At 40.0% G+C, this 23,956-nt stretch overlaps 1 protein-coding gene across 7 annotated transcripts in view; it reads left to right on the top strand.

Moving 5' to 3' along the window:
• CDK14 (cyclin dependent kinase 14) overlaps positions 1–23,956 on the top strand; it is a 497,609-nt gene that overhangs the window by 183,478 nt on the left and 290,175 nt on the right. For all 7 annotated transcript variants that reach the window (XM_074945950.1, XM_074945956.1, XM_074945953.1 and 4 more), the window contains one exon: positions 3,153–3,232. In XM_074945950.1, coding sequence (XP_074802051.1) covers positions 3,153–3,232 — 80 coding nt within the window. The remainder of the gene's footprint in view (positions 1–3,152; positions 3,233–23,956) is intronic.

Below are 23,956 nucleotides of genomic sequence, written 5' to 3'. Positions count from 1 at the left end.
TGTAACGTATACATTTTATTAGGATTATTTTTAAACATCTGGTTCAAATGGTCTGAAGCTCACTTATGTTTTAAAATATGCACAATTTATTATGTGCCATATACATTTACATAAACCCATAGCTCTTTAACGCCTTTCATGCAAAGCATGGTAGAAACAGTTTACAATAAAATTCCAAAACTAGTAATTTTAAAACAGTAAACAAAAATGAATTGAATTGAGACTTTTTAAAATTCTCCTGGGTCTAAATATTCTATCCATCAGCTCCTAGTGATAACCGGAGGGCCAGAGTGAACAAAGACCCTAGATGAGAATTAATTCAAATGATGTTTAGAGATGGTAAGACGCTCTGCAGCTTATCTCAAGGAATTTTTGGAGCTGGGGGAGAGGAGGCAGAGAGAGCAAGCCTATTAGTTTAGAAAGGAATAAGACCATGTAATGATTTTATAATCAATATTGTCCTTAATAGGAACCCATGAAGCAATTAGCAATGTGGATGGGAGATGCTGAGATAAGTGAAATATCCTTATCTTGATTGGGGAGAAGAGTGAGCATAGAGTTGCCTTATAAACAATCCTAGATGTCAGAAGATACAGCAATACTGTCATATTGTCAGGTTGCCTAAAGGTTCTGTGCCTAGCAGTATTTCCTACTTATCTTTCGTAATAATAATAATAATTAATCCAATATTGAATATAATAACATAAGCGATAGAAGACACAGTCGTAGAAGACAAAGATTAAGCCATTCATCCTGGTATTATTGTAAAGTATGATCTGATTATCTTCCAAATAAATGCATGGGCAGATTTTAATAGGTTGGGGAGCTAATTTTCAGCACGACAGTTTTCTTCAGTGTTGATTGTAAGGATTCTGTGATAGCCGCATCTGCACTTCTGACAAGGCATGACAGTGTTGAGATTGCCTCAGTGGGAACAGCTGGAAGAGGAAAATACATCCAGTTATCACTGTTAACTGATGATAATTCACCTTCTGTTGCCCCAAAATACGCACTTAAGGAAGAGAATGAACTAAAGTAAAAGAGCTCTTAGCAATTGAATAATTAACTGGGACCAGATCAGATGAAAATTGTTTTTTGAAAGGTAGGAGACTGGTATCTTTGGGACAAAAACAGGATATTTCAGTCCCTGAGCAACCAAGCATTCAAGATGAGTTGAATCATTTCAATAGCATTAATAGTTGCCCAGAGCTCTACCAAAGCAAATGACAAATATCATACAAAATGCTAATGATAACCACGTTTCTCCCCTCAACTGCCTCATCCATTGCAAATTAAGAACACGACGATTCATCGATATTGATGTTATAGTTTTTCTACTTCCATTGCCAGTCTGTGGTAAAATTAATTGACTAGGTAGAAGAAAGACCAATAACCTCAGACTAAAAAAAAGAGCATAACCTATATAACACAACCCCTTCCTAACGCTTCCTCTCCCTATTTACCAGTCTTTGTCTCTTGTTACATTTCCCCCACCGCCCCATCTCCTCCACTCTACCAGTGATTTCAGCCTCAATATCTTATTTTTCTGCTTCTCCTGCTGACCTCCACATTGCCATCTAGACATGGAACACCTTTCCTGGCCTGGGTCCGCAAAACTTTCACCCTCTCCTCATTTAAATCCCTCCTGAAGACACATTTTTCTTGCACCTTTCCTTTGTGTGTTCAGATTTTAAACTCGTTAGGGCAAAGACTGTTGTCTTCTCTTTCTAAAAGACACCTGGTGTATTTTGTTACCAAAATCTAAATACAAATAAATGTCAAAGATTAATAAATGGAACCCCCTAATTTATTCTCAGATGAAGTTTCCAGTGGTGACTAGTGACTGGGATACTTGGGATACTTTAAAGGGGCCTGAGCACCCCACCCTTTGAAAAATTAGGCCTTTTTAAGGTGTCTTGAGTTTTGTATGTTTGTACAGTACCTAGCACCTAGGCCCAACCTAGTTGATACCTTTAGGCACTATTACAATGTAAATGTTAAATACTACTAATAAATAGGAGAATAAAAATACAGTAGCAACCCTGTAATTAAATATTAAAAAATAAAGCTTGAGGGAGCAACTGAATTGATCACTGGATTAGATGTCCGTGTCATCTTGCTGCAAGATTCAGAACAACATATTTTAAGGCTCAGTGCAATAAGTTGCCTCCTCAACTACTGGAGTACGAAAACTCTGTCAGTCTCCTGGGCTCTTCAGCTGCAAACTCTAATTTTTTAAATATTTTTTAAAAGAAATTGTAATAATAATCCTTGTTGCCAACTGCATCATACCATTTTAGGAATGCTACCCCCAACTATCCTTTTCATGTTCAGGGAGTCTCTTAAAGTCCTAATGCAGGAGTACACTTTTGAGGAGGAGATTGTTGAAGATGGTGTTGGTCATCTGAGTCCTTCACCTGGATAAACTGTCTGAGCAGACTGGGCAGATTAGGCAGAAATTACACTTAAATGTTAAATACTGGAAACTACTTCAGTTGAATAGAGCTGAAAAGAGACAGACATCTGTTGTGAGGCTTGATCCACGGGGGAACATTATTTTAAACCTTATAAATGGGTGTCGTCATAATAAAAAACTGGTCTGAGCAGTGCACTCAAGAATGTACTTTAGGGAATAATCCTTCTTTAATGGGAAATGGACAGAATGACCTAACAGATATTTTCCACCTCAAATTTCCATGACTATTGGAAGGTAATTATTGTGGGGCATAATTCAGGGAGAAGAGAAAAATAAATATAAAAATGGATATACCATATGTGGAATTATTGATTGAAGTTCTGTTTGGATTAAATGATCAAAGAAATAAACCATATTTTTACAATGCTATGCTTTCTTTAAACAAAGCCTCCAGTTTAATGCTATGATAGAAAGGAAACAGAGGCTGACTCATAGAAAGCTGAGATCACTTCTTGGATTACATGAATGTGAATATTTAAAGCTGACATTATGGAGGCTATGAAGTGTTTCTTACTATGCCATAAGTGAATCACGGACAATGACAGGGAGAAACTAAAGACATGATGGGAAATAAGCCCTATTATTGGAGTATTCATTTTTTAATTAATTTTGCGTATGTTTCTCTTTTTTTCCTTCCTCTCCTTCTTCCCCTCTCCCCCCTACCCCTGCCCCTCAGGGTAAATGGGAAGCTGGTGGCGCTGAAGGTGATTAGATTACAAGAGGAGGAAGGAACTCCATTTACAGCTATCAGGGAAGGTATGCACTCATGTTTAATGATTATTCATGGTTTGTTTTTTAATTGCATTGCACTCACTCTTTCCAATACCAGGCTATACTGAATAGCTTGAGATTTTAAATTATATGGTTATGTTCCCTGTAGGAAGTGGCTTTGGTACTTCAAAAATCAAAACCTCCCTACAACGTGGGAGTTCATGTTAAATAAAACAAATCTGTGCCTCTGTGGTTTGGCTTGTCTGAGAACTACTATTTGGGTACAAGTGACATACTAAGTAGAATGTATGTTTGGGAGGGGGGTGGGGACTGTCACTGGTGTAATATGTTGGGGAAGTTTTGCTTGTTGTGAAGCGGCACCTAAAATGAGGAGAGATTGAACTTTTTGTTTATGTGAGACCATATTTTCTGAAAGATAGTCATATAGAACACATCTCTGCATTTTTTGACTGAGAGCCATGTAGGTTCAGGGACAAATATAGCAAGCTCCTTAAAAACAGGGTGGCTGATTACCTTTTTTTAAAGAACTGACTGTGTATTGTTTGGGTTTTTGTCCCCCTCCCTCTTTGCCACCTCTGGACTGTCTGGCTTAGGGATGACTCTTTTCTAGCTGAGTGTCAGAGGTCTGTCATGCTTTCTGCTCCACTCCCTCTGTTCTTTCTTATCAGCCACCCTGGCTGCTCCCTGGTGACAGCTTCTGTATCTGTGGTTGGCTGCCGCAAGCTCCTTTGCAGAAGTTGCTGCATATGCCTTGTTTAAATGGGCCTACTCTGTTGGTGAGTGCCAAAGATAGGGACTGGTGGTGCAAGAAGAAACCTTTTACCTTCCGGTCACTGATTCAGATTTATCTCAGGGTATGGCTACACTATGAGGAGAAAGCTCTCCTGCTGACAAAACACTTCCACCCCCCACAAGTGGCACTGTTCACACTGGTGCTTTTCGTCATTAAAACTTCTGTCATTCGGGGGTGTGTGTTTTTGTTTTTGTTTTTTTAACACCCCTGAACAACAAAAGTTTTGTTGACGAAGTGCCAATGTAGACAAAGCTTCAGGTTGGTAGCAAGCTCTGATACAGTTATTCAGTGGTCTGTATGAAATATCTTGACAGTCCCAGTGCAGTTCCTACAGTGGGGAGAAAGGTTAATGGCATATCAGAACACCAGCCCAATTGACCCTCTTATCAGTCTCAGCAGAACAGATCATAACATCGTTGCATACACATTTAATACTGTACTAACCAGTCCTCCCAGGATGGGTTAGGTGCCAATTGATGGGCTAGTGTGAGGAAACTTGCATTGTCTGTATTTGTAGTGCTGCCAGAATAATATTCATTGATTCATTTGACATATGAAACATTTTCAAACAAATATCATGTGAATAGATACTATTTACTTTTAAACAGTTTGCTCTTGAGACCATGTTGATATTTAGAAGCATGTAACATAACTCCCATTTCCAGTGTTAATATCACCCGGTGTCGGTCTGTCTTTTGAGAGACTGAGCTGCGGATATTTAAAATCATTTTGCCCCCAATTTTTTAGTGAATTTAGTGCTGATTTTTTAAGAGTGAATAGACATGATCATCCTACTCATCTTCACTTGTTACAAAGGGCAGGAGTTCTCAGCCCTTTTTCTTTCTGAGCCCCCCCGACATGCTATAAAAATTCCACAGCCCGCCTGTGCCACAACAACGGTTTTTCTGCCGATCTAGTAGATTAAAAGCCATGGCCAGCGTTAGAGAGTAGCAAGCAAGGCAAGAGGGGGCCCTGCGAAGTTAAGTTGTTCAGGCTTCAGCTTTCAGCCCCAGGCAGCGGGACTGGGGCGTTGGATTTTTGTCCAGAGCTCCAGGGAGTCTAATGCTGGCCCTGCTCTCTGGTTTATTTTGGTGGACTCCCAGAAACCTCTGGCCCTGCTCTCTGGTTTATTTTGGTGGACCCCCGGAAACCTGCTTGTGGCCCCACAGGGTTGTCAGGTGTCTGGTTTTTGACCAGAACGCCTGGTTGAAAAGGGACCTTGGCAGCTCCGGTCAGCCCAGCTGATATTCATATAGTTTAAAGCAGGAAAACTTTCTAGCATAGAGAAGCCCACAAACAGCCTGGCTTGAAATGCTAATACTCCAAGGCCCCTATCCAACAAAGCACTTAGTCATGTATAAGACTTGAAGCGTGAGCACTCGCCTGATTTCAATGGGACTTCCTACATGCTTCAAATTATGTATGATGATCTTTACTGGGACCTGATCCAAAGCCCATTTAAGTTAATAGGAATCTTTCCCTTGACTTCAGCAGGCTTTGGATCAACGCCCAACAGATTTTTCTTAGGAATATTCCTGTCTTCTAGGCTGGGGAACCTCCATATAGGGTTGTGGATGCCACATGGAAATCTATGTCTGTAGCTTTTGTGTGACATGGAAGCTGTGTGTGGTTTGGGGTTGGGGAGAGGAAGGGGAAAAGTGTATTTTTTTTTATTTTTTGGTGAACACAAACTTTAGTTGAGAACCAGAAAAGGATAGAAAAATACACTGAAAAATGTAACTGAAGATAATCTTTTCAGTATTGAGGCGGAACTGTACTAGGCATACATAGTTCTAGGTATAGACATAAAAATGGAAGGTAGAATAAATACTTTATATTGAACTCTTGGAGAGGTCCGATATACTTTAGACTAAAAAAAAAAAAAGTGGTGAGGCTGGGAGACTCTGAGCTCCTTAAACCTGCTTGAAGAGTTTTTCTTTTTTTCCATCCCCTGATTAAAGGATGCAGCCCTAGAATTTGGACTGCAATAGCAGGAGCTGGAAAGCTACAATTTATAAATGAGGTCAAATTCTAATTTCAGTGTTTATTTGCATTGTAGTGTTGATCTAATAAGCCAAAAATGTGTTTCATGAGCCAGAGGACTGCATGCAGGCATGCAAGTTATACACACAGACTTCTTTCCAGAGCTTTTCATAATGTGGAAGCCAGACAGTTTTTATTCTTGCTGACTCATGCCCTATTTTCTAATTTTCCATCAAATTCAGGCAAAAATCCAGCAATTTATAAATTAAAATTGGTGTAAATTAATTGTTTAACATCGCTCATGACTCATCAGGCAGCTGTGGGGGGAAAATATAATTCCTGCATTGTGTTCCTCCTGTTGGAGATGTTGTGTGATGCTAATTAAGGGGAAGTCATAGACTGAAATCTTGAGCAGTACTCATGCTGAGGGAATTTTGTAGTTGGCTTGTGTGTAGAGAAGCATATTGTTGCCATTGTGACAGCAATAGAATGGGACTCAAAGGAAAACAAAGCAATTGGGAAAAAGATTAAATTAAGAAATGCAGCAAAATAAAGCATTTGAAAACAATGTGATTGGGGGGAAGAAAAATAAGTGAGGTTAGGCAAAAAGGGAAGAGAGCAAGGTAAGGAACAGTAAATGAAACTGAGGAACAAAAAAATAAATAAGCAGAATACCACAAAAGCAGAGAATAGTAATTATAAATTTTGTCATGTCCCTGAAAACTTCAGCGGAAACACTTTGCTGAGACTGAGAGTAATTTTGTCGACAGCATACATTTTCTATACATCTTTTTCCCATTTCTGACTCAGAGGTACATTTGCATGAAAATAGGATCAGGTCTACAAGAGCTCATCTGTTCTTGCTGTCTGGTTGCCTCTTGAAGTCATAGTGCCAAATTCAGAAGTGACTCTATCTTGCACGTTCTCCCTGCCCTGTCTTACGCTGCTTTAGCATTGCAGACTTGCTTACTGACATGCAAATTGCTGGGTCCCTGTCACCTCTGAAGTTAGCTCACTGAGTCAAAGCTAATTTAGTGCCTTGCATAATGACAGGTTTCAGAGTAGCAGCCATGTTAGTCTGTATTCGCAAAAAGAAAAGAGGACTTGTGGCACCTTAGAGACTAACAAATTTATTTGAGCATAAGCTTTCGTGAGCTCACGAAAGCTTATGCTCAAATAAATTTGTTAGTCTCTAAGGTGCCACAAGTCCTCCTTTTCTTAAAGCTAATTTAATTTGCTTCCAAGGAGCCAGAAGAGAGAAGATGTACAGTAGTAAGAAAAGCAGCTAGCAAGAGGGTGTAAGTAGGTGTGAGTTCAAATAGGCCACTCCTTTAACCTACATCACCTTCTTGACTACATGGCATGTGAATTACATAAACTCAGATTCTCTTCTACTAGCATACCAATGTGTAGATTTTATCACTTCCCTCATCCCCTCTGAATTTGGCCTACAGTGTCCTGTTTCAAATATCAGTTGATCTGGGAATGATTTACTTAGTATATTTTCATATAAAGTCACTTTTATAAAAGCTGCATTAGCCAATGTATATTTCCCTGTGTTAAATATGGCTCAAGTTTATTCAATATAGCAATCACAGTTGCTGCGTGGAAGTATTAATATCAGTAGGCGTCTCAAAAAAAATCATATTAAAATCACTACAACCAATGCAATAGTTCACCAGCTCAACCTTTATCTCATGTATAATACCCACTTAATTTCCTGTAATATGCTTAGCAGAACCTTTGATCTCCTAGATTGGCTGTTGAATTGTGTAATGGAAACTACTTCTAGAAACAAACTTTTTCTTGATCATACCACAATTTTACCTTACTTGATATCTGGGTAATTGAAATTCTTCATGATCCATATGAAGGCATTTTTGTAGGTCTCTGTTCCCATGTACGTGTGTAGACAAACATTCCGAAGCCGAATGTCTAACTTGCTTTGTGAACTTAACTCATTTACTCTGAAGTTCTTTTCTTTGGCAGGTTCTTAAAATTATTGCATCTCCAGGCTGGCCATCTCTCATAGAATATGACATTGCTTGTCCTTCTTTTCATATGTTATCCTCCCATATCTATATCTCTATCAACTTTGCTGTGTTTAACTTAATTGATTTTTCTTAATTAAACACAATCGTGGTATTTTAATATCAAGTCACTTACTGTTCCTGAGATATGCCTTTCCAAACATTAAGAAAGCAAATATATTTAAGCAAAGAATTGCTTAAATGTTATCAGTTTTTCAATTAAATCACTTCTTTTTAATCCCGAAAGATGCATTTATCTAATTTTTACCTAGCTTTGGTTGCTCATTTTTTCTTTATTTGTAGTTATCCAATTTTTATAATTAGGGCCCTAACAAATTCACTGTCTATTTTAGTCACTGTCAGAGTCATAGGATTTTAAAAATTGTAAATTTTATTATTTCAGCTATTTAAATCTGAAATTTCACAGTGTTGTAATTGTAGGGATCCTGACCCAAAAAGGAGTGGTGGAGGGGTCGCAAGGTTATTGTGTGTGTGTTTGGCTGTCGTGGCGGGGGGAGGAGCTGTGGTACTGCAACCCTCACTTCTGCACTGCTGCCGGTGGAGGAGCTGCCTTCAGAGCTGGGCAGCTGGACAACGGTGGCTGCTGGTTGGGAGCCCAGCTCTGAAGGCAGAGCTGCCACCAGCAGCAGCGCAGAAGTAAGGATGGCATGGTATGGTATTGCCACCCTTACTTCTGTGCTGCGGCTAGTGGGGCGCTGCCTTCAGAGCTGGGCACTTGGGCAACAGCCGCCATGCTCTGGCCACTCAGCTCTGAAGGCAGCGCAGAAGTAAGGGTGTCAATACTGCGACCCCCTAAAATAACCTTGTGACCCCCCTGCAACTCCCTTTTGGGTCAGGACCCCCAGTTTGAGAAATGCTGGTCTCCGCCATGAAATCTGTAGAATATAGGGTAAAAGCACACAAAAGACCAGATTTCACGGAGAGCAGATCAGATTTCACGGTCCATGATGCTTTTTTCATATTCATGAATTTGGTAGGGCCCTATATAATACATAATGTAGATCAAGCGTTCTCAAACTTCATTGTACTGCGACCCCCTTCTGACAACAAAAATTACTACATGACTCCAGGAGAGGGGACTGAAGCCTGAGCCTGCCCGAGCCACACTGCCCCAGGCAGGGAGGCTAAAGCCCAAGGGCTTCAGCCCCGGGAAGGAGGCCTGTAACCTGAGCCCCACTGCCCAGGGCTGAAATGGAGTCGCGACCCACTTTGGGGTCCCAACCCACAGTTTGAGAAACACTGATTTCGATGATAAATTCTATGGGGCAGGGACTGTGTTTACCTGTGCGTGTTTGTAGGCTGCATAGCATAATGGGGTCCCAGGCCTGAATGGGACCCTGGGTTGCTACTGCATTACAAAACAGTAATAATACTTCCGCACGTGAGACGTGTCCTACCACTGACATTGGACTTCAAGATTCAATATGGGTAAGCATTCACCTAATGAACTTTTAACATAAGTACAGTATGTATTTGGTACCGGTTACAGGTCTGAATAATTGTAGAACATTTTTTGATTTACACGAGAGGGCAGAGAACACATTCTATTGCAAATAGAAAGAAAAATTTTAAGACTTCGAATACACAGCTAGGAATTCAAATATATGATCTCATTTATGACCCCTTCCACTCTTTCCTTAGTGGTGTAGTATAGATGTCAAGTATTTGATCTATTGGTGTGTTACAAAAGCTAAAAATAGCAAAAATATAATACAAAAATGTACTTCCTTTATAAAGAATTGGAACCTGCATTTCATTGTTTCTTTTGTGTTAAGCCTTAGCTCATATTCAGTCAAGAGGGTTAGAAACAATGGCACAAAATATTTCATTCTCATCCATATAGTCCATGTGTCCCCCCCAAAATAAAAGTTTAAACGCTTAGAGATTTCCATCAGAATTGTCCAAGTCCCGTATCATGCCACAAACCACACAAACTGCCTGTTCTTTGAACTTGGAAAATTCCAAGATTACAAAATAGCTCTCCATCAGACTTTTTTCTCTGGAGAATTGATGTCAAATAGCAACTAAACAGAAAACACACAGAAGATTAACAGTTCTTGGGTTTCCTGCAGAAATCAATGTATTATTTCATTGTATGTTCAGTTATTGGGTACAAGATGAAAAACACAATTGTATAAGAATGCTTGTAAAATTATAGTAACAATCAATTTGTAAGTATATAGAGGACAATAGCATAGTAAGTAACAGCCAGTATGAATTTTGTCAATAACAAATCATGCCAAACCACAACCTAATTTCCTTCTTTGACAAGGTTACTGGCCCAAGAAATGGGGTGGGGGGAGGCTGTAGACACGATATATCTTGATTTTAGTGATGGTTTTGACACAGTCCCACAATACATTCTCATAGACAAATGAAGGGAAGGTGGTCTAGATGAAATTCCTGTGAGTGCAAAAGTGGTTGAAAGAGTAGTTATTAATAGTTCGCTGTCAAACTGGGAGGATGTATCTAGTGAGGTCCTACAGGGGTCTGTTCTGTATCTAGTACTATTCAATGTTTTCATTAATGACTTGGATAATTTAGTGAAAAATGTGCTTATAAAATGGGAGGCGTTGTGTGCACTTGAAAGAACAGGTTTGGAATTCAAAATGACCTTGACAAATTGGAGTATTGGTCTGAAATCAGTAAGATGAAATTCGTAAAGACAAGTGCAAAGTACTGCATCTTGAACGGAAAAATCAAATGCACAACTACAAAAGGGGGAATAACTGTGGAGGCGGTAGTACTACTGAAAAGGAGCTGAGGGCTGTAATAGAACACAAATTGAATCTGAGTCAAGACTGGGATTCAGTTATGAAAAAGGTCGATATCATTCTGTTGTACGTTAACAGGAGGGTCGTACGTAAGACGTAGGAGGTAATTGTTCTGCACTACTCGGCGCTAGTGAAGCCTCAGCTGGAATATTGTGTCCAGTTTTGTGCACCACATCTTCCTTAAAGGGTGAACAAATTGGAGAGATTCCATAGGGGAGAAACCAACATGATGTAAGGTTTAGAAAACCTGATCATGAGAAAAGGTTAAAAAAACTGGGCATGTGTAGTCTAGAGCAAAGAAGACTGGGGGGGGGGGGCTGGTAAACCTTTAATTTTTTTAAGGGCTGGTATAAAGAGGGTGATAATCAATTGCTCTCCATATCTACTGAAGGTAGAACAAGAAATAATGGGCGTAATCTTCAGCAAGGGAGATTTAGCTTAGATATTAGGAAAAACTTTCTAACTGTAAGGATAGTTAAGCTCTGGAATATGCTTCCAAGGAAGGTTGTGGAATCTCCATCATTGGAGGTTTTTAAAAACAGGTTGGAGAAATGCCAAACTAGGATGTCTTAAGTGTATTTTGTCCTGCCTCGGTGAAGGGGGCTGGACTAGATCACCCCTCGAGATCCCTTCCAGCCCTACATTTCTATGATTCTATAAAGCAGCCATACATATTCATTACCAAATATATATATACACAGACTGTTTATCCATGCCATCTTGAAGAGAACCTCAGACAATGATACTGGGGACTCAGAAGTTGTCTTTCTCATGAGACCATGCTGAAACAATGCTCCAACATAGTATAGGAAGTACTGTGCTGTTACAGCTTTTGACTTCTGGCTGATGAATAAACCGGGGTCTTAACAGCCTTTAGTTAGCAAAGATTTCATGGTACCGTTTGGAAGAGTAACGGTATTAGGCCTATTGTTCACTGGACTGCTACCATTAATCATAGAAGTTAGAAATAGAAAATGAATTTGGTAATGCAGTCCATCTCCCTGGCAATACAGGATCGTTCTTTACTGTTCATTTATGTTTAATTTCGTCTTCCATTTATAACCAGAGAGAGAAGTTTGTTTGGATCGTAGTTACTTGGAGCGTGGGCATACCTGCAGAAAATTCCCTTCCAGAACTGGGTAAATAGTAAGATTTTATGGTTCTCTGGAAATTCCAAAAATTTGAAAAACAAAGAAAACAAAAAATTTTTGGATTGAACCAAAAATATGTTTTTCAATGTTTTCGGCAAATCAGAAAGTGGGAAAAGGTTTAGGCTGAAGGAAACATTTTGTTTCATGCAAAATGAAGTATTTCATTTTCATTTCAAACTTTTTTTGTTTTAAAATTTTGTTTTTGTTTTAAAATTACTTTTAGTAACTCTGTCTTGAAATTTCCTTAAGTTTATTTCAAATTGAAACAGTTGATTTTGAAAATGTTGGGAGGAAACATTTCAACTGTTTTGGTATTTTTTAAGGGTTTGTTTTGAATGAAACAAGTTGGTAAAATTCACATGAATTCAAGATATTTAGGGCCTGCATTTTTACCTGGGGGGGGGAGGGAAGATTTGGTAAAATTTTTTTGCCCAACTCTCCCCTCCCTGCATAATTTTTCCCAGCTGTAGTCCCCCCCCTGCCTCCCACTGCAGTTTTTGCAATATTTTCCCTTAATTTTTTTCTGAACCATGTGACTGAGAGAGGCTTATGAAGTGACTGGCTGAAACAGGCAGATGATAAGCCTAACAGTGTGTGTCTGGCCATCACTGAGGAAAATGACTGCCTCTCCTGCCATCAGCTGGCCAACTAAGAGCTAAATGGCTTCTCTCTGACTATGCTTCCAATTCTGCTTGGATGTATTGCATGAGGACACCATAGTATCACCATGTCGCATGGTTTCAGCCTTTCCAAATTATGCAGTGTTCTGTTTCCAATATGCTGATGAAATGGTACAGCCTCTCTTCAGTTTGCTAGAAGCAGTGGAGGGTGAACAGAATCTGTTCACTCTCCTTTCCAGGCTTCTTGCTGTTCATAGGCCCAGTGCAGCATTCACGTTTATCTCCACTCCAAGAGAATCTGTGATGTTTTGGATTCTTTGGGATGTGGATGTAAAATGATAGCGACATTTCCCATTAGAAATCATAACCTGAATTTTAAACAAACTCAACTATGAACTGTCATCAGATCAGAGAGGCTCAGGTATGTCAGAAATGTCTGAGCTGTAATTTTCTCCAGTTTCTCATAGCTTAATCTACTTCGCAAATATGTATTTCCCCCCCAAGAATATCTTACCCACAGTTTGGCTAGAAATTACATAGTGATTTTAAAGTGAAAGCTGTGATCTTCCTTTGGCTTGTGTTCTTGGGCTCAGTTCGAGAAAGACAAGAATGTGTTGAGACTTTCTTTAAGTGCCCTTGAATTTCTTTGCAATGGCCGGAATCTTCTCCTCATCCTCGGTCACTTTAAAATATAAGCCTTTTGCAGACAGCCCTGCTTCCTTTCGAGGAGATGCTCTGGTATAAGGAATCTTGTGCTTGTTCCAAATGTAGCACATTACAAATGCGTTAACTCAGGACACCGTTAAGTCATCTGTCTCTCCTCCCTCTAGAATGCCAAATAGTCTCATGATTTTGGTCCAAATCGGAATCCCAAGGCTTTCTAATTGATTTTTTAGTTCTCTGTTGTCTTACTGCAGCCATCTGTGTTGGACAAGTGTAACATTTTGTCCTATTCTCATTCAATATAGACATCTGAACTATTCCTTCAGCCTTGATTTTGTTGAAATGGCTTTCATTAGTTTGCCCCCCACCCACACCCAGTGCTGCACAGCACGTAGAGGAGAAAAAATGTGGAAAAGCTGCAGCCCATGGACTAGAAGGGCAGTTATGCAGGATGATCCCTCCCTAGTGACCTGGCCATAAACCTCTTTGCTAAAGATTTGTGGTCCCTGATTGGCATGGGAATGTGTGAGGGAACAGGCATTCTAAGCAATATTCAGATTTAGTCGTCTTGTATACTGGCTAAAACCTATGTAAAATTAAAGGATATGTCCATTCTGCTGAGATCAGCATTAGCTTTCCCCATCCTTCTTTTGAGGGACTAGAGCAGCAGTTCTCAATTTGTGGCTCAGGACCCCAAAGTGGGTCGCAACCCCATTTTAATGGGGTCGCCAGGGCTGTCTTAGACTTGCTAGGGCTTGGGGCTGAAGCCTGCCTGGGGCTGAAGCCAAAGCCCAAGGGCTTCAGTCCTGGGTGGTGTGGCTCAGGTTACAGGCCCTCTTCCTGGGGCTGAAGTTCTTGGGCTTCAGCTTTGCCCTCCACAACACCCGGGGTAGTGAAGCTTGGGCTTTGCCCCTTCCTCCCCCGGGCAGGTGTGCTCAGGCTTCGGTCCCCCCTCCTGGGGTTGTGCAGTAATTTTTGTTGTCGGAGGGGCGGGGTCGGGGGTGGGGTCAGTGCAATGAAGTTTGAGAACTCATGGACTAGAGGGTGCAGGTGCTGGCAGGATGCTGATTGTAACAGAGATAAAAGCCAGCTATGCTGTTCTTTCTTGGACTGGAAGGGAATGCTGAGGGAGAGACCTTCTGATCACCACTCCAGGAATTCCTGGACTATGTGGAAAAATTAGATCTTGACACCAGCCAGTGTGCAAAGCTTCTAGTGTTGTGTAGTAGTGTCCCTAATCCTAGGGGGCTTTCAAGTTAGTGTTCCTTTGCTATGTCTCCTGTGTGTGAAAATAATAATCTGAGCAACAGTATAGCTAGCTGTCTGTTCAGAGCAGTGGTTGTGCTCTGACCAGGATCAGAGGTAGTATTAATCTCTGTCAGAATCGCTTTGAATGCTTCTTTTGTTCTCCCAGTCTTGTACCCTGAGCCTCCAAGATATCTGAACAATATGGCAATTCAGCTTTTGCACCAGTTGACTTAGCTTTTAGCTTCTTCATGGGCCTTTTTTGTACGTTAAAAGATAACATTCAACAGTTGTGTCCCATCAGAACTTATTTGCGATTTATTAAAGACAGCAAATGTCAAATAAGAGCACAAAAGAGCAGTCTGCTTTCCAAGTACAAACTCTCTAACCCCCATATTTCAAAAATAAATAAATAAGGCATCTGTGGCTACTGAATACTAGGCACAGCTGGAATTCTGAAGTGCTGAAAAGAAGGCAGAACATACTAATTTGTATGTAAATTTAAAATATTGTCGGGGAGCCTCCTTTTTCATTACCACAATGCACAGTGCGTGAAAGACTCTGGCAAATGAGATATTTATAAGGCACAGTATTCTGAATGATTTAGAGAGATATGTTACTATTGTGCATCATATACATGTTAATTTGTATTAAAAAGTGGGTAACGTACATGGCTAAATCCTTTTCTAAGGGTCACGTGCTAGTCTTTTTTAACATGGAGAACATCTGATATCAAGGGGAGTTGGCACATGTGGCTGCCGGAAAGTAAATGACACTTTCCGTGCTGTATATGAGAAACAATTTACAGCCAGACTGAGGTGGCAGCCACACACTAAGGTACTTCTCTATGCTCAGTGTGTTTACTTCCTAGCTACAGGCCTTATTCATTAAGAAATAACGGGAATAATTTCATACATATTTTGCATTCTTGATACAGAGAAGGCCTGTAATGAGTCTCCCTCATGGAAATTTCATATTTGAGTTGTTCAACAATGTGGCATGACACACTGACTGAGCTCATCAGACATTGTGTGTCTGGCCATCACTGAGGAAAATGACTGCCTCTCTTGCCATCAGCTGGCCAACTAAGAGCTAAATGGCTTCTCTCTGACTATGCTTCCAATTCTGCTTGGATGCATTGCATGAAGGCAAATTGTGTGTATCCGTTATTGAGCATGTATCCTTTTGTTTTAGCCCTTGCCTGTTGGTGTATTGTCATTTTGCTTTTGCATTCATTACAGAGCATGCAAACTACAATATTCTTCTTTAAAAACTTTACATAAAGAGGAACTAGTCACTTGATTGTCTGTAAGCAGAGTCTAGAGTTAAGAACAACACCACATGTTGAGCGCAGTCAATAATCCTGTTCCAAACCCAGGACAAAGATACAAACTGTTGTATCTTAATACCTACATAAATCCCTCTTACATGAAAGGGAGAAAAAATCTGCTTCACAGAAGAAGGATATGTTTTCCAGAATGAGGCTTTCAATAATTAGGAAGGCAGAAAACCCAGAAGCGCATAAGTCTGTTCCTGTTTCTCTTTTTGGTTTTGCCACCTTTTCTTCCATCTTTTGGAGGTAAAGAATCGATTCTTGTTTCCTTGTGTGACCTATTCTTTAATTTCAATATCCTTGAGATTGCAGTGTGTGCTGGTTCTCAAGTTTAAATAAAATGATTTATTGACAGATGACAGAACGAGGAGTAGTGGTCTCAAGTTGCAGTGGGGGAGGTTTAGGTTGGATATTAGGAAAAACTTTTTCACTAGGAGGGTGGTGAAACACTGGAATGCGTTACCTAGGGAGGTGGTGGAATCTCCTTCCTTAGAAGTTTTTAAGGTCAGGCTTGAGAAAGCCCTGGCTGGGATGATTAAGTTGGGGATTGGTCCTGCTTTGAGCAGGGGGTTGGACTAGATGACCTCCTGACGTCCCTTCCAACCCTGATATTCTGTGATTCGGATGGTGTTTGTGGTAGTCTGCTCCTTTGTCACTATAATCATGGGATTTACAGGAACATGATGACACTATAGTGAAGTCAACACCATTAAGTCATCCTGTCGGGAAAAAGCAGCCATTTATAGTTCAAACGGTGAAAAAGCTATGGGAAATAGATCTTCTCTTAAAGTCACAGCTAAACACTGTGGTTCTTCAGGGCCATAGATAGAGCTGGCCTTTTCCCTTTCTAGAGTTTTCCCACAGACTCAGGGTTGCCCAGGAAATATTTTAGTTTTACTTTCCCAATTGCTGCTTTTTGGACTATTGTCAGAGCTGCTTCCCTGGAGCCCCTAGGAATGGTGTCGGAGAGAGAGGGCTACACAGAGTTAAATATGTGGTTCATATTGGTACTTATTTGTACAGCACAAGAAAGTTGTTGCTTTCAGGCTTTACAACCAATATGAAGAGTTACATTTTAAATTAGATAATGGTCTTTTCAGTCACTTTTTAGCAATGAAAATGAATATCCACATCATTGTAATTGAAATAAACACCATAAATCACAAGCAGTTAATTGATCACATTTCACATTTGAGATTAAAGGGAACTGGATAAGTCAGAGCTTAGTAATGGGATACCAGAGCCTTTCACTCTGGGGCACTGGTTTAAGTACAGCTCAGGTCAGGAGTGACTGAAAGTCATTAGTGTGGTATATGCAGCACTAAACACTGTGGTGGCTGTGCAGTTACTGCACTTCTAAGGTCTGGAACATATTTTGTGGCAGCAGTTGGAGCTGGAGCTGAATTGGAGACTGAACCCAAGAACTGAGTGAAGCTGGTTGTGGCTTGTAAATAAGGACCCACTCACTAGGCTAAATGGATTCATGTTTCTTATTCTGATTCAGTTAAAGGGCTAGATAGTTCTTCCCTTCCCACTTCTGCCCCTTCCATATCCACACACGGAGAGGATCATCTATGCGCAGATCTGGCCTTGTCCAGCAGGATTGGGCTGAGCTCCCTTATCCAGAGCCAGTGGAATCCTCTGCATTGGTCCAGGAACTGTATGGGTGAGGGGGCAGGGGCAGAAGGGGATATAAATCATTCCCTCCTCACCCCCCGTGAATCTTACCTGGAGAAGACACTAAGCCCCCAGATAGTTTGTGTGTATACCCTCACCCCAAGGGCTCCTCTGGGGCTTTTGCGGTTGGGAGAGTCAAGTCCCTGGTAGTGGAACTCCAGTGGAACCACCCCACCAGAGAAATGTGGGTAGGAGTGCCACCAGGACCCAGCATTGGTGTGGGAGCACAGGGTCTTTGCGCAGAAATCCCTGGCCTCCCTTAAATCCCCTAGGATCCACCAGGTTTGGGAATAGATCCTTTGGCAGTTTCCTGGGGGAGGCAAAACCTACCCTCCACTCTGGACTTATATAATTTGGGAAAAACTCTGTGGGGAAAATCCTTGCAGAGATTTTCTCCCCAAGTCACTTTCCACAGCTTCTAACATGAGAAGAAACCGTGACACCACGAGTTACTGTAATAAATTAAAGCAGCGCTGGTTGAAAAATGTGGGGAAAAAAAATTCACAATAAAATAGATAAATAAAATTTGAAATTGTTTTTGTTTGGGAGCATTCAGAATGAACCCATTCTACATTGTTTTTATCAAAAATGTTATCAATAGGCGATCACATTTTTTGTTGACCAAAAATCAATATATTTCTATGACAAGACCTTTTAATAAAATTGTCCCTATAAATAATAAGCATGACATTTTCCCAGAAAAAAAATCAACAGTTTTTTTCCCCAATAAAATTTGTTTAGAAAAGGCTGTTTTTCAATGGAAAAACTTTCATTCAAAAATTTCACATAGTTCTGTTAAAGAAAATATTTGGATGATTGAATTTGGTGGCAGGTTGTATGAGCTCAGTACTTAATGGATAGGTCATAAAAACGCTTACAATTTATGCCCTTGTTGGCAGTCAGGAGAGAGTATAAGGACTGAACGGGCATGGAGATTGATCTGAGAGAAAGTCCCCCTAAAGCAAGACTAAAACTCATTGGCAAGGTGGCGTGAAGAACTTCTGACACTTCTCCAGGTAGTCTAGGCTTCGTATATTTATGGTCTTGAAGACTTTTTTCATTAGACAATTAGATGTTTCTGAGGAAAATTTACTTTGGGTTGTGAAACCGACATGGTTGAAATACTGGCTTCACAGCAAGATTCCTGAAAAGAATTAACATCTGAATCACTTGAGGCTCTGTTCATAAGACAGAGGCTTATTTATATAATCAAAAATGCATGATTTCACAAGGCTTTGGAGAGGCCGAAGATTGTAGTTTTGTTTCACAAACAAAATTCAAACTATCAGTATTCATGTGCTGGCTTGCTGGCACAAATAAGGATAAAACCATATAAAGGCAGAAGAAAAGATTTGAGGGCAATGCATATTTTCCTTTCAAAGTCTGACCAAATAGTAGGGATCAGAGGGGCAGAACCCTCACTGTCCTGATTGTGGGTAAGGTTGGGGCACCTTCACAGCTGGGCTGTAGCTAGAAGTTTGGACATCTTCCTTAAAGATATGCTCTAGGTCAATTAGAAGTACTGGGTAAAAGTCTATAGCAACTACATATCCCACAGAAGTCCATGGATAATGCAGGTGCTTGATAGTTTTGACAATCTGGACTTTTTTGTTTTTGTTTTTTGCTTTCCAGTGAACTTAAAAAGAACATGAGGGTGTCTCCTTTAGCATGCATAACAAGGTTGAGATAATATGGGCTCCAGTCCCACCAGGAGCTCTGTGCAGATTAATTGCTGTATCCATGCAGATCTCATTGTAAAATTGGGACTACAGCTATTACAGTATCCGGATTCTTTGAAACTGAAAAAGAGAGAATTTGTGCTTCAGTGTTTTATTAGCACTATGAGATAAGCGCTCTGCATTACTCTTCTATAAACTATCTTAAAATAAAATCTTTTTTTTTCCAGACTTTAAAATAATATTTTCATGCAGGTATGTAACAAGGCAGTGAAAGTATGATTTTAATATAGAAAATGCAGGTGCTATATCTCATTCACCTTTCTCTCAGCAGCTACAGTATTTACAGTTTAACTTCATAGACACATTAAGCATGTTGACACAGTATTTTGGAAAGCATTTATGAAGACTTGGAGAATTCTTGTGGTGAAAAGAGGAAGAAAATTGAGATATTTAATTTAATATTTTAAAATATTGTTAGTTTCAGCTTCCCTATATAGAGTGATGGAAATGTAGGGCTGGAAGGGACCTTGAGAAATCATCAAGCTGAGACAGGATCAAGTATATCTAGACCATCCCTGACCGGTGTTTATCCAACCTTTTCTTAAAAACGTCTGATGATGGGGATTCTTCCTTCGAAGCCTATTCCGGGGCTTAACTATCCTGATTGAAAGACTTACTGAATATCTAACCTACATCTCCCTTGCTGCAGATTAAGTCAGTTATTTGTTCTCCTACCATAAGTGGACATGGAGAACAATTGATCACCATTCTCTTTACAACAGCCCTTAACATATTTGAAGATTATCAGGTCTCCCTTCAGTCTTTTTTTCTCGAGACTAAACATGCCCAGAGTTTTTTATCTTTCCTCATAAGTCAGGTTTTCTAAATGTTTTATCATGTTTGTTGCTCTCCTCTGGACTCTCTCTGATTTCGTCCCATTTTTGCTAAAGTGTGGTGCCCAGAATTGGACATAGTACTCCAGATGAGGCTGCACCAGTGCTGAGCAGAATGGGACAATTACCTCTTATGTCTTACATACAACACTCCTGTTAATATACCTCTAGTGATATTAGCCATTTTTACAATTATATCACCTTGTTGATGCATATTCAATTTGAGATCCACTATAACCCCCAAATATTTGTCAGCAGTACTAGCAGCTAGCCAGATGTTTCCCATTTTTGTACTTGTGTATTTGATTTTTCCTTCCTAAGTGTTGTACCTTGCGCTTGTCTTTATTGAATTTCATGTTCTTGAATTCAGACCAATTCTCCAATTTGTCAAGGTCATTTTGAATTCTAATCTCCTCCTCCAAAGTGCTTGCAACTACTTCCTTCTAAAAATTTTTATGCATATTTTCCACTCCATTATCCAAGTCATTAATGAAAATATCGAATAATACCAGACCCAGGATTGATGCCTGTGGGATCTAACTAGATACATTCCTGCTGTTTGACAGCAAACCACCTGATAACTGCTCTTTGAGTATGGTCTTTCAACCAGTTGTTTACCCACCTTATAATTATATCTAGATGACATTTCCGTAGTTTGCTTATGAGACAGTGATGTTGCTCTGTATCAAAAGCCTTGCTAAAATCAAGATATATCACATCTACTCTTTCTCGTCAAATAAGGCAATGAGGTTGGTTTTCCATGATTTATTCTAGAGAAATTCATGCTGGTTATTACATATAACTTTGTTACCCTCTAGGTGCTTACAAATTGATTCGTTAATAATTTGTTTCAGTATCTTTCCAGGTGTTGAAGTTAGGATAACTGGTCTATAACTACTCAGGTCCTCTTAGTACCTATCTCTAAAAAAGGTAGCAATGCCATTTTCCAGTCCTCTGGGATCTCACCCATCCTTCATGAGTTCTCAAAGATAATTGCTAACTGTTCTGAGATTGCTTCAGCTTGTTCCTTAAGTACCCTAGGATGAATTTCATCAGCTCCTGTTGACTTATCTAAATATTCTTTAACCTGTTATTTCCCTATTTTGGCTTGTGTTCCTCCCCTCTTGTTAATGTTAATATTGTGTTAAATATCTGGCCACTATTACCCTTTTATAGAAGACTGAAGAAAATAGGTATTAAACATATAAGCCATCTTGATGTCATCCGTTATTAGCCCTCCTTCCTTGCTAAGTAGAAAAGCTACACTTTCCTTTCTCTCTCTCTGACTCCTAATCAATTTAAAGAGCTTCTTCTTATTGGCTTTTATGTCCCTTGCTAGGTGTAACTCATTTTGTGCCATAGCCTTTCTGATATTTTACTGATATTTTAGTGGGTAGAAAAGAGAACTAAATGCTGATTTTACGATAAATATGCAAGCACACTAGGTAATTAATATAATGTAATTAAAGTTTAATTTCCTTTCCGTTCGTGTGCCTTAAAATTGTTTTTAATATTGATGTTATATTCCTTTTATTTATAAGTATGTAAAGACCAGTCATTTAAGGGCTCTGAGCATCTTAAATGTGAGCATCTTAAAGTCACAATTTAAGCCCTGATTCAGCAAAGTAATTGAGCTTTACACGTGCAAGTAGTCTTGTTGAAGTCAATTACATCTTTTAAATTTTGTGATGTGTGAAATTACACGAGTTACTTTCACAGAAATTGCCCATGTCACACATGGGAGAATGAGATTCCTCAAGTGTACCCTGCTACTGTATTATAAACGTGAAATAAGGGGCAAGATATGTGCGTAAGCATGTGGTTATACTCCTTTGGAGTTGCAAACTCTAACTTTTCTAGAGAATTTGGCAAAATAAGAAATTTGCAAGGTAATGAACCTTCGAAATATTGTGAGTGATACAATATGAGCACCATATCTCTTGATTGGTTAATGATGTTAGTCATGTGCTGAATGGTGGTGCTTGATCTCAACAGAAGCTATCACCATCTTGAGGTTCTTGAATCTCACTATCTGGAAACTTTCTCAACACCCTTTGCTTTAATCAGCCTTTTTGTACTAACTTTTAAAGCATGTTCTGCAAAAGTATTTCAAGATACCATTGAAGCCACTCAACACATTCACAGTCTCTCCAGTTAGAGTGAGGACATCTTAGTCTATTGGAAAACCCTGCTAGAACATGATGCAGCCCCTAAAGCTGGTTGCCAGTGATTTGCTGCACATCACCTCATCCTGCATAAATCAAAGTATGACCTCAACAAAGCCACTGAATTTTATGGGTTCACTTTCTCTGCCAGGGGAACACAACCTGACATGAAAAAGGTCATAGCAATTAAGACAGCAATAAGTACTCACAGATGCTAATTAAGTTCTGTCCTCTGTTGGCATGACTAACTACTGTACATGCTACATCAGAGACTTCTCAACAATAATTGTGCATCTGCAGGAACTTATTAAACAAGGAATATCACATTCTGGTCCAATACATGTCAGAGAGCATTGGATAAAAATCAAGGGAACTGATTATATTCCACATGACAGTGGCACATTTCAATCCAGATCTGTATATTGAAATAGTGGGTGGTCCCAGCACCATGGGGTCTCATGCTCACTGAACATGCATCCGGGTCCATATAATTGTGTCTTAAAAAGCAGAAGCCTGATACCAATGGAACAAAAATGCTCACAACCTGAAAAGGAAATGTTAGCCATGGAACAGGCCTATGAATGCTACCATTTCTATGGATGTAGGGCTCCATTCTCCATTGTGATAGTGAGTCAGGCACTTCAGTAGACCCATCAGAATGCTGCTCCACCAGCTTGTGAGGATACTTACATCTGACAATCTGATAACATTCAAAATAAACATGCGGAAGGCCTTCAGAGATAAACACCTTGGTCTGAAGTTCTTACCAAATTTCCCAGAAAAAATGTGCCCTGGTACAAGATACAATGTGCAAAATATCAAGCATAGTTTCTTTTGGGAGAAGGTTGGGGAGGGAGTGAACACTGGATTTACATTGGATGGCTACCTTCATCCTTAACTACAGAATGAATACCACCACTTCATAAAAGGAAGAATTAATATTACACAAAGAGCTAAACAGAATGGGGGCACTTGCAGGTGCGGGACATGGTGCAGGCATGATTGACAGCAGATGGTATGTGAGAGGAAAAGTAGAAGGGAAATATTAGTGAGTAGGGAAACAGGGAGCAGAAGTGAGATGCTAATGGGGGATGGGAAAAAGGGAGTTCAAGGTGAGAGGAAACAAGCCAGAATGGAGATGGCAGAAAATGGGCAGCTGAAAGCCAGAGGAGAAGCAGGGGTTGGGGGATGAACAGAGCTGGCAGCAAGAGGGAGCCTGAAACACACTGGGCAGCAGAAGGGGCATCCTGGAAACAGTTTAGAGTGGTAGGAAAGAAGCCCGAAGGGGAAAAGGGTGACAGCACTTGGAAAGAGATGAGAGAGACTGACAGCATACAAGGGAAAGAGAAGGGAAACACAGCTGGCAGCTGGTGGAGGTGGAACTGGCAGAAGAGAGGGACTGAAAGGGATAGAAACTCATTAGTCAGGGAGGGGACAAGGGAGAAGAGCAGAAAAGGCAAGTGCTAACTAGTGGTGGATTGGAAGAAGAAAAGAGAGTCACTAGAGGAATTCTGCTATACAAGTAGGCAAATGAGGCATGCTAGTTTTGCCAATTTTTTCAGTTGTATCTTAAGTATGATATTGGGCATCTTTCTTGTGGGCCCAGCTCCTGGCATCAAATACTTACATGAATGTCTCACCTTTCATTTTAACCTCCATTCCACCCTCCCCCAAATTTTTAGTCCTCATGGTTGCAGAGTAAAGCTTGAAAACATGACATG

Source organism: Natator depressus, chromosome 2 (genome assembly GCF_965152275.1).
Source record: "Natator depressus isolate rNatDep1 chromosome 2, rNatDep2.hap1, whole genome shotgun sequence".
Classification (NCBI taxonomy): domain Eukaryota; kingdom Metazoa; phylum Chordata; order Testudines; family Cheloniidae; genus Natator; species Natator depressus.
Note: the sequence above shows the minus strand (reverse complement) of the source record. Positions and strands in the feature narration are given on the sequence as shown.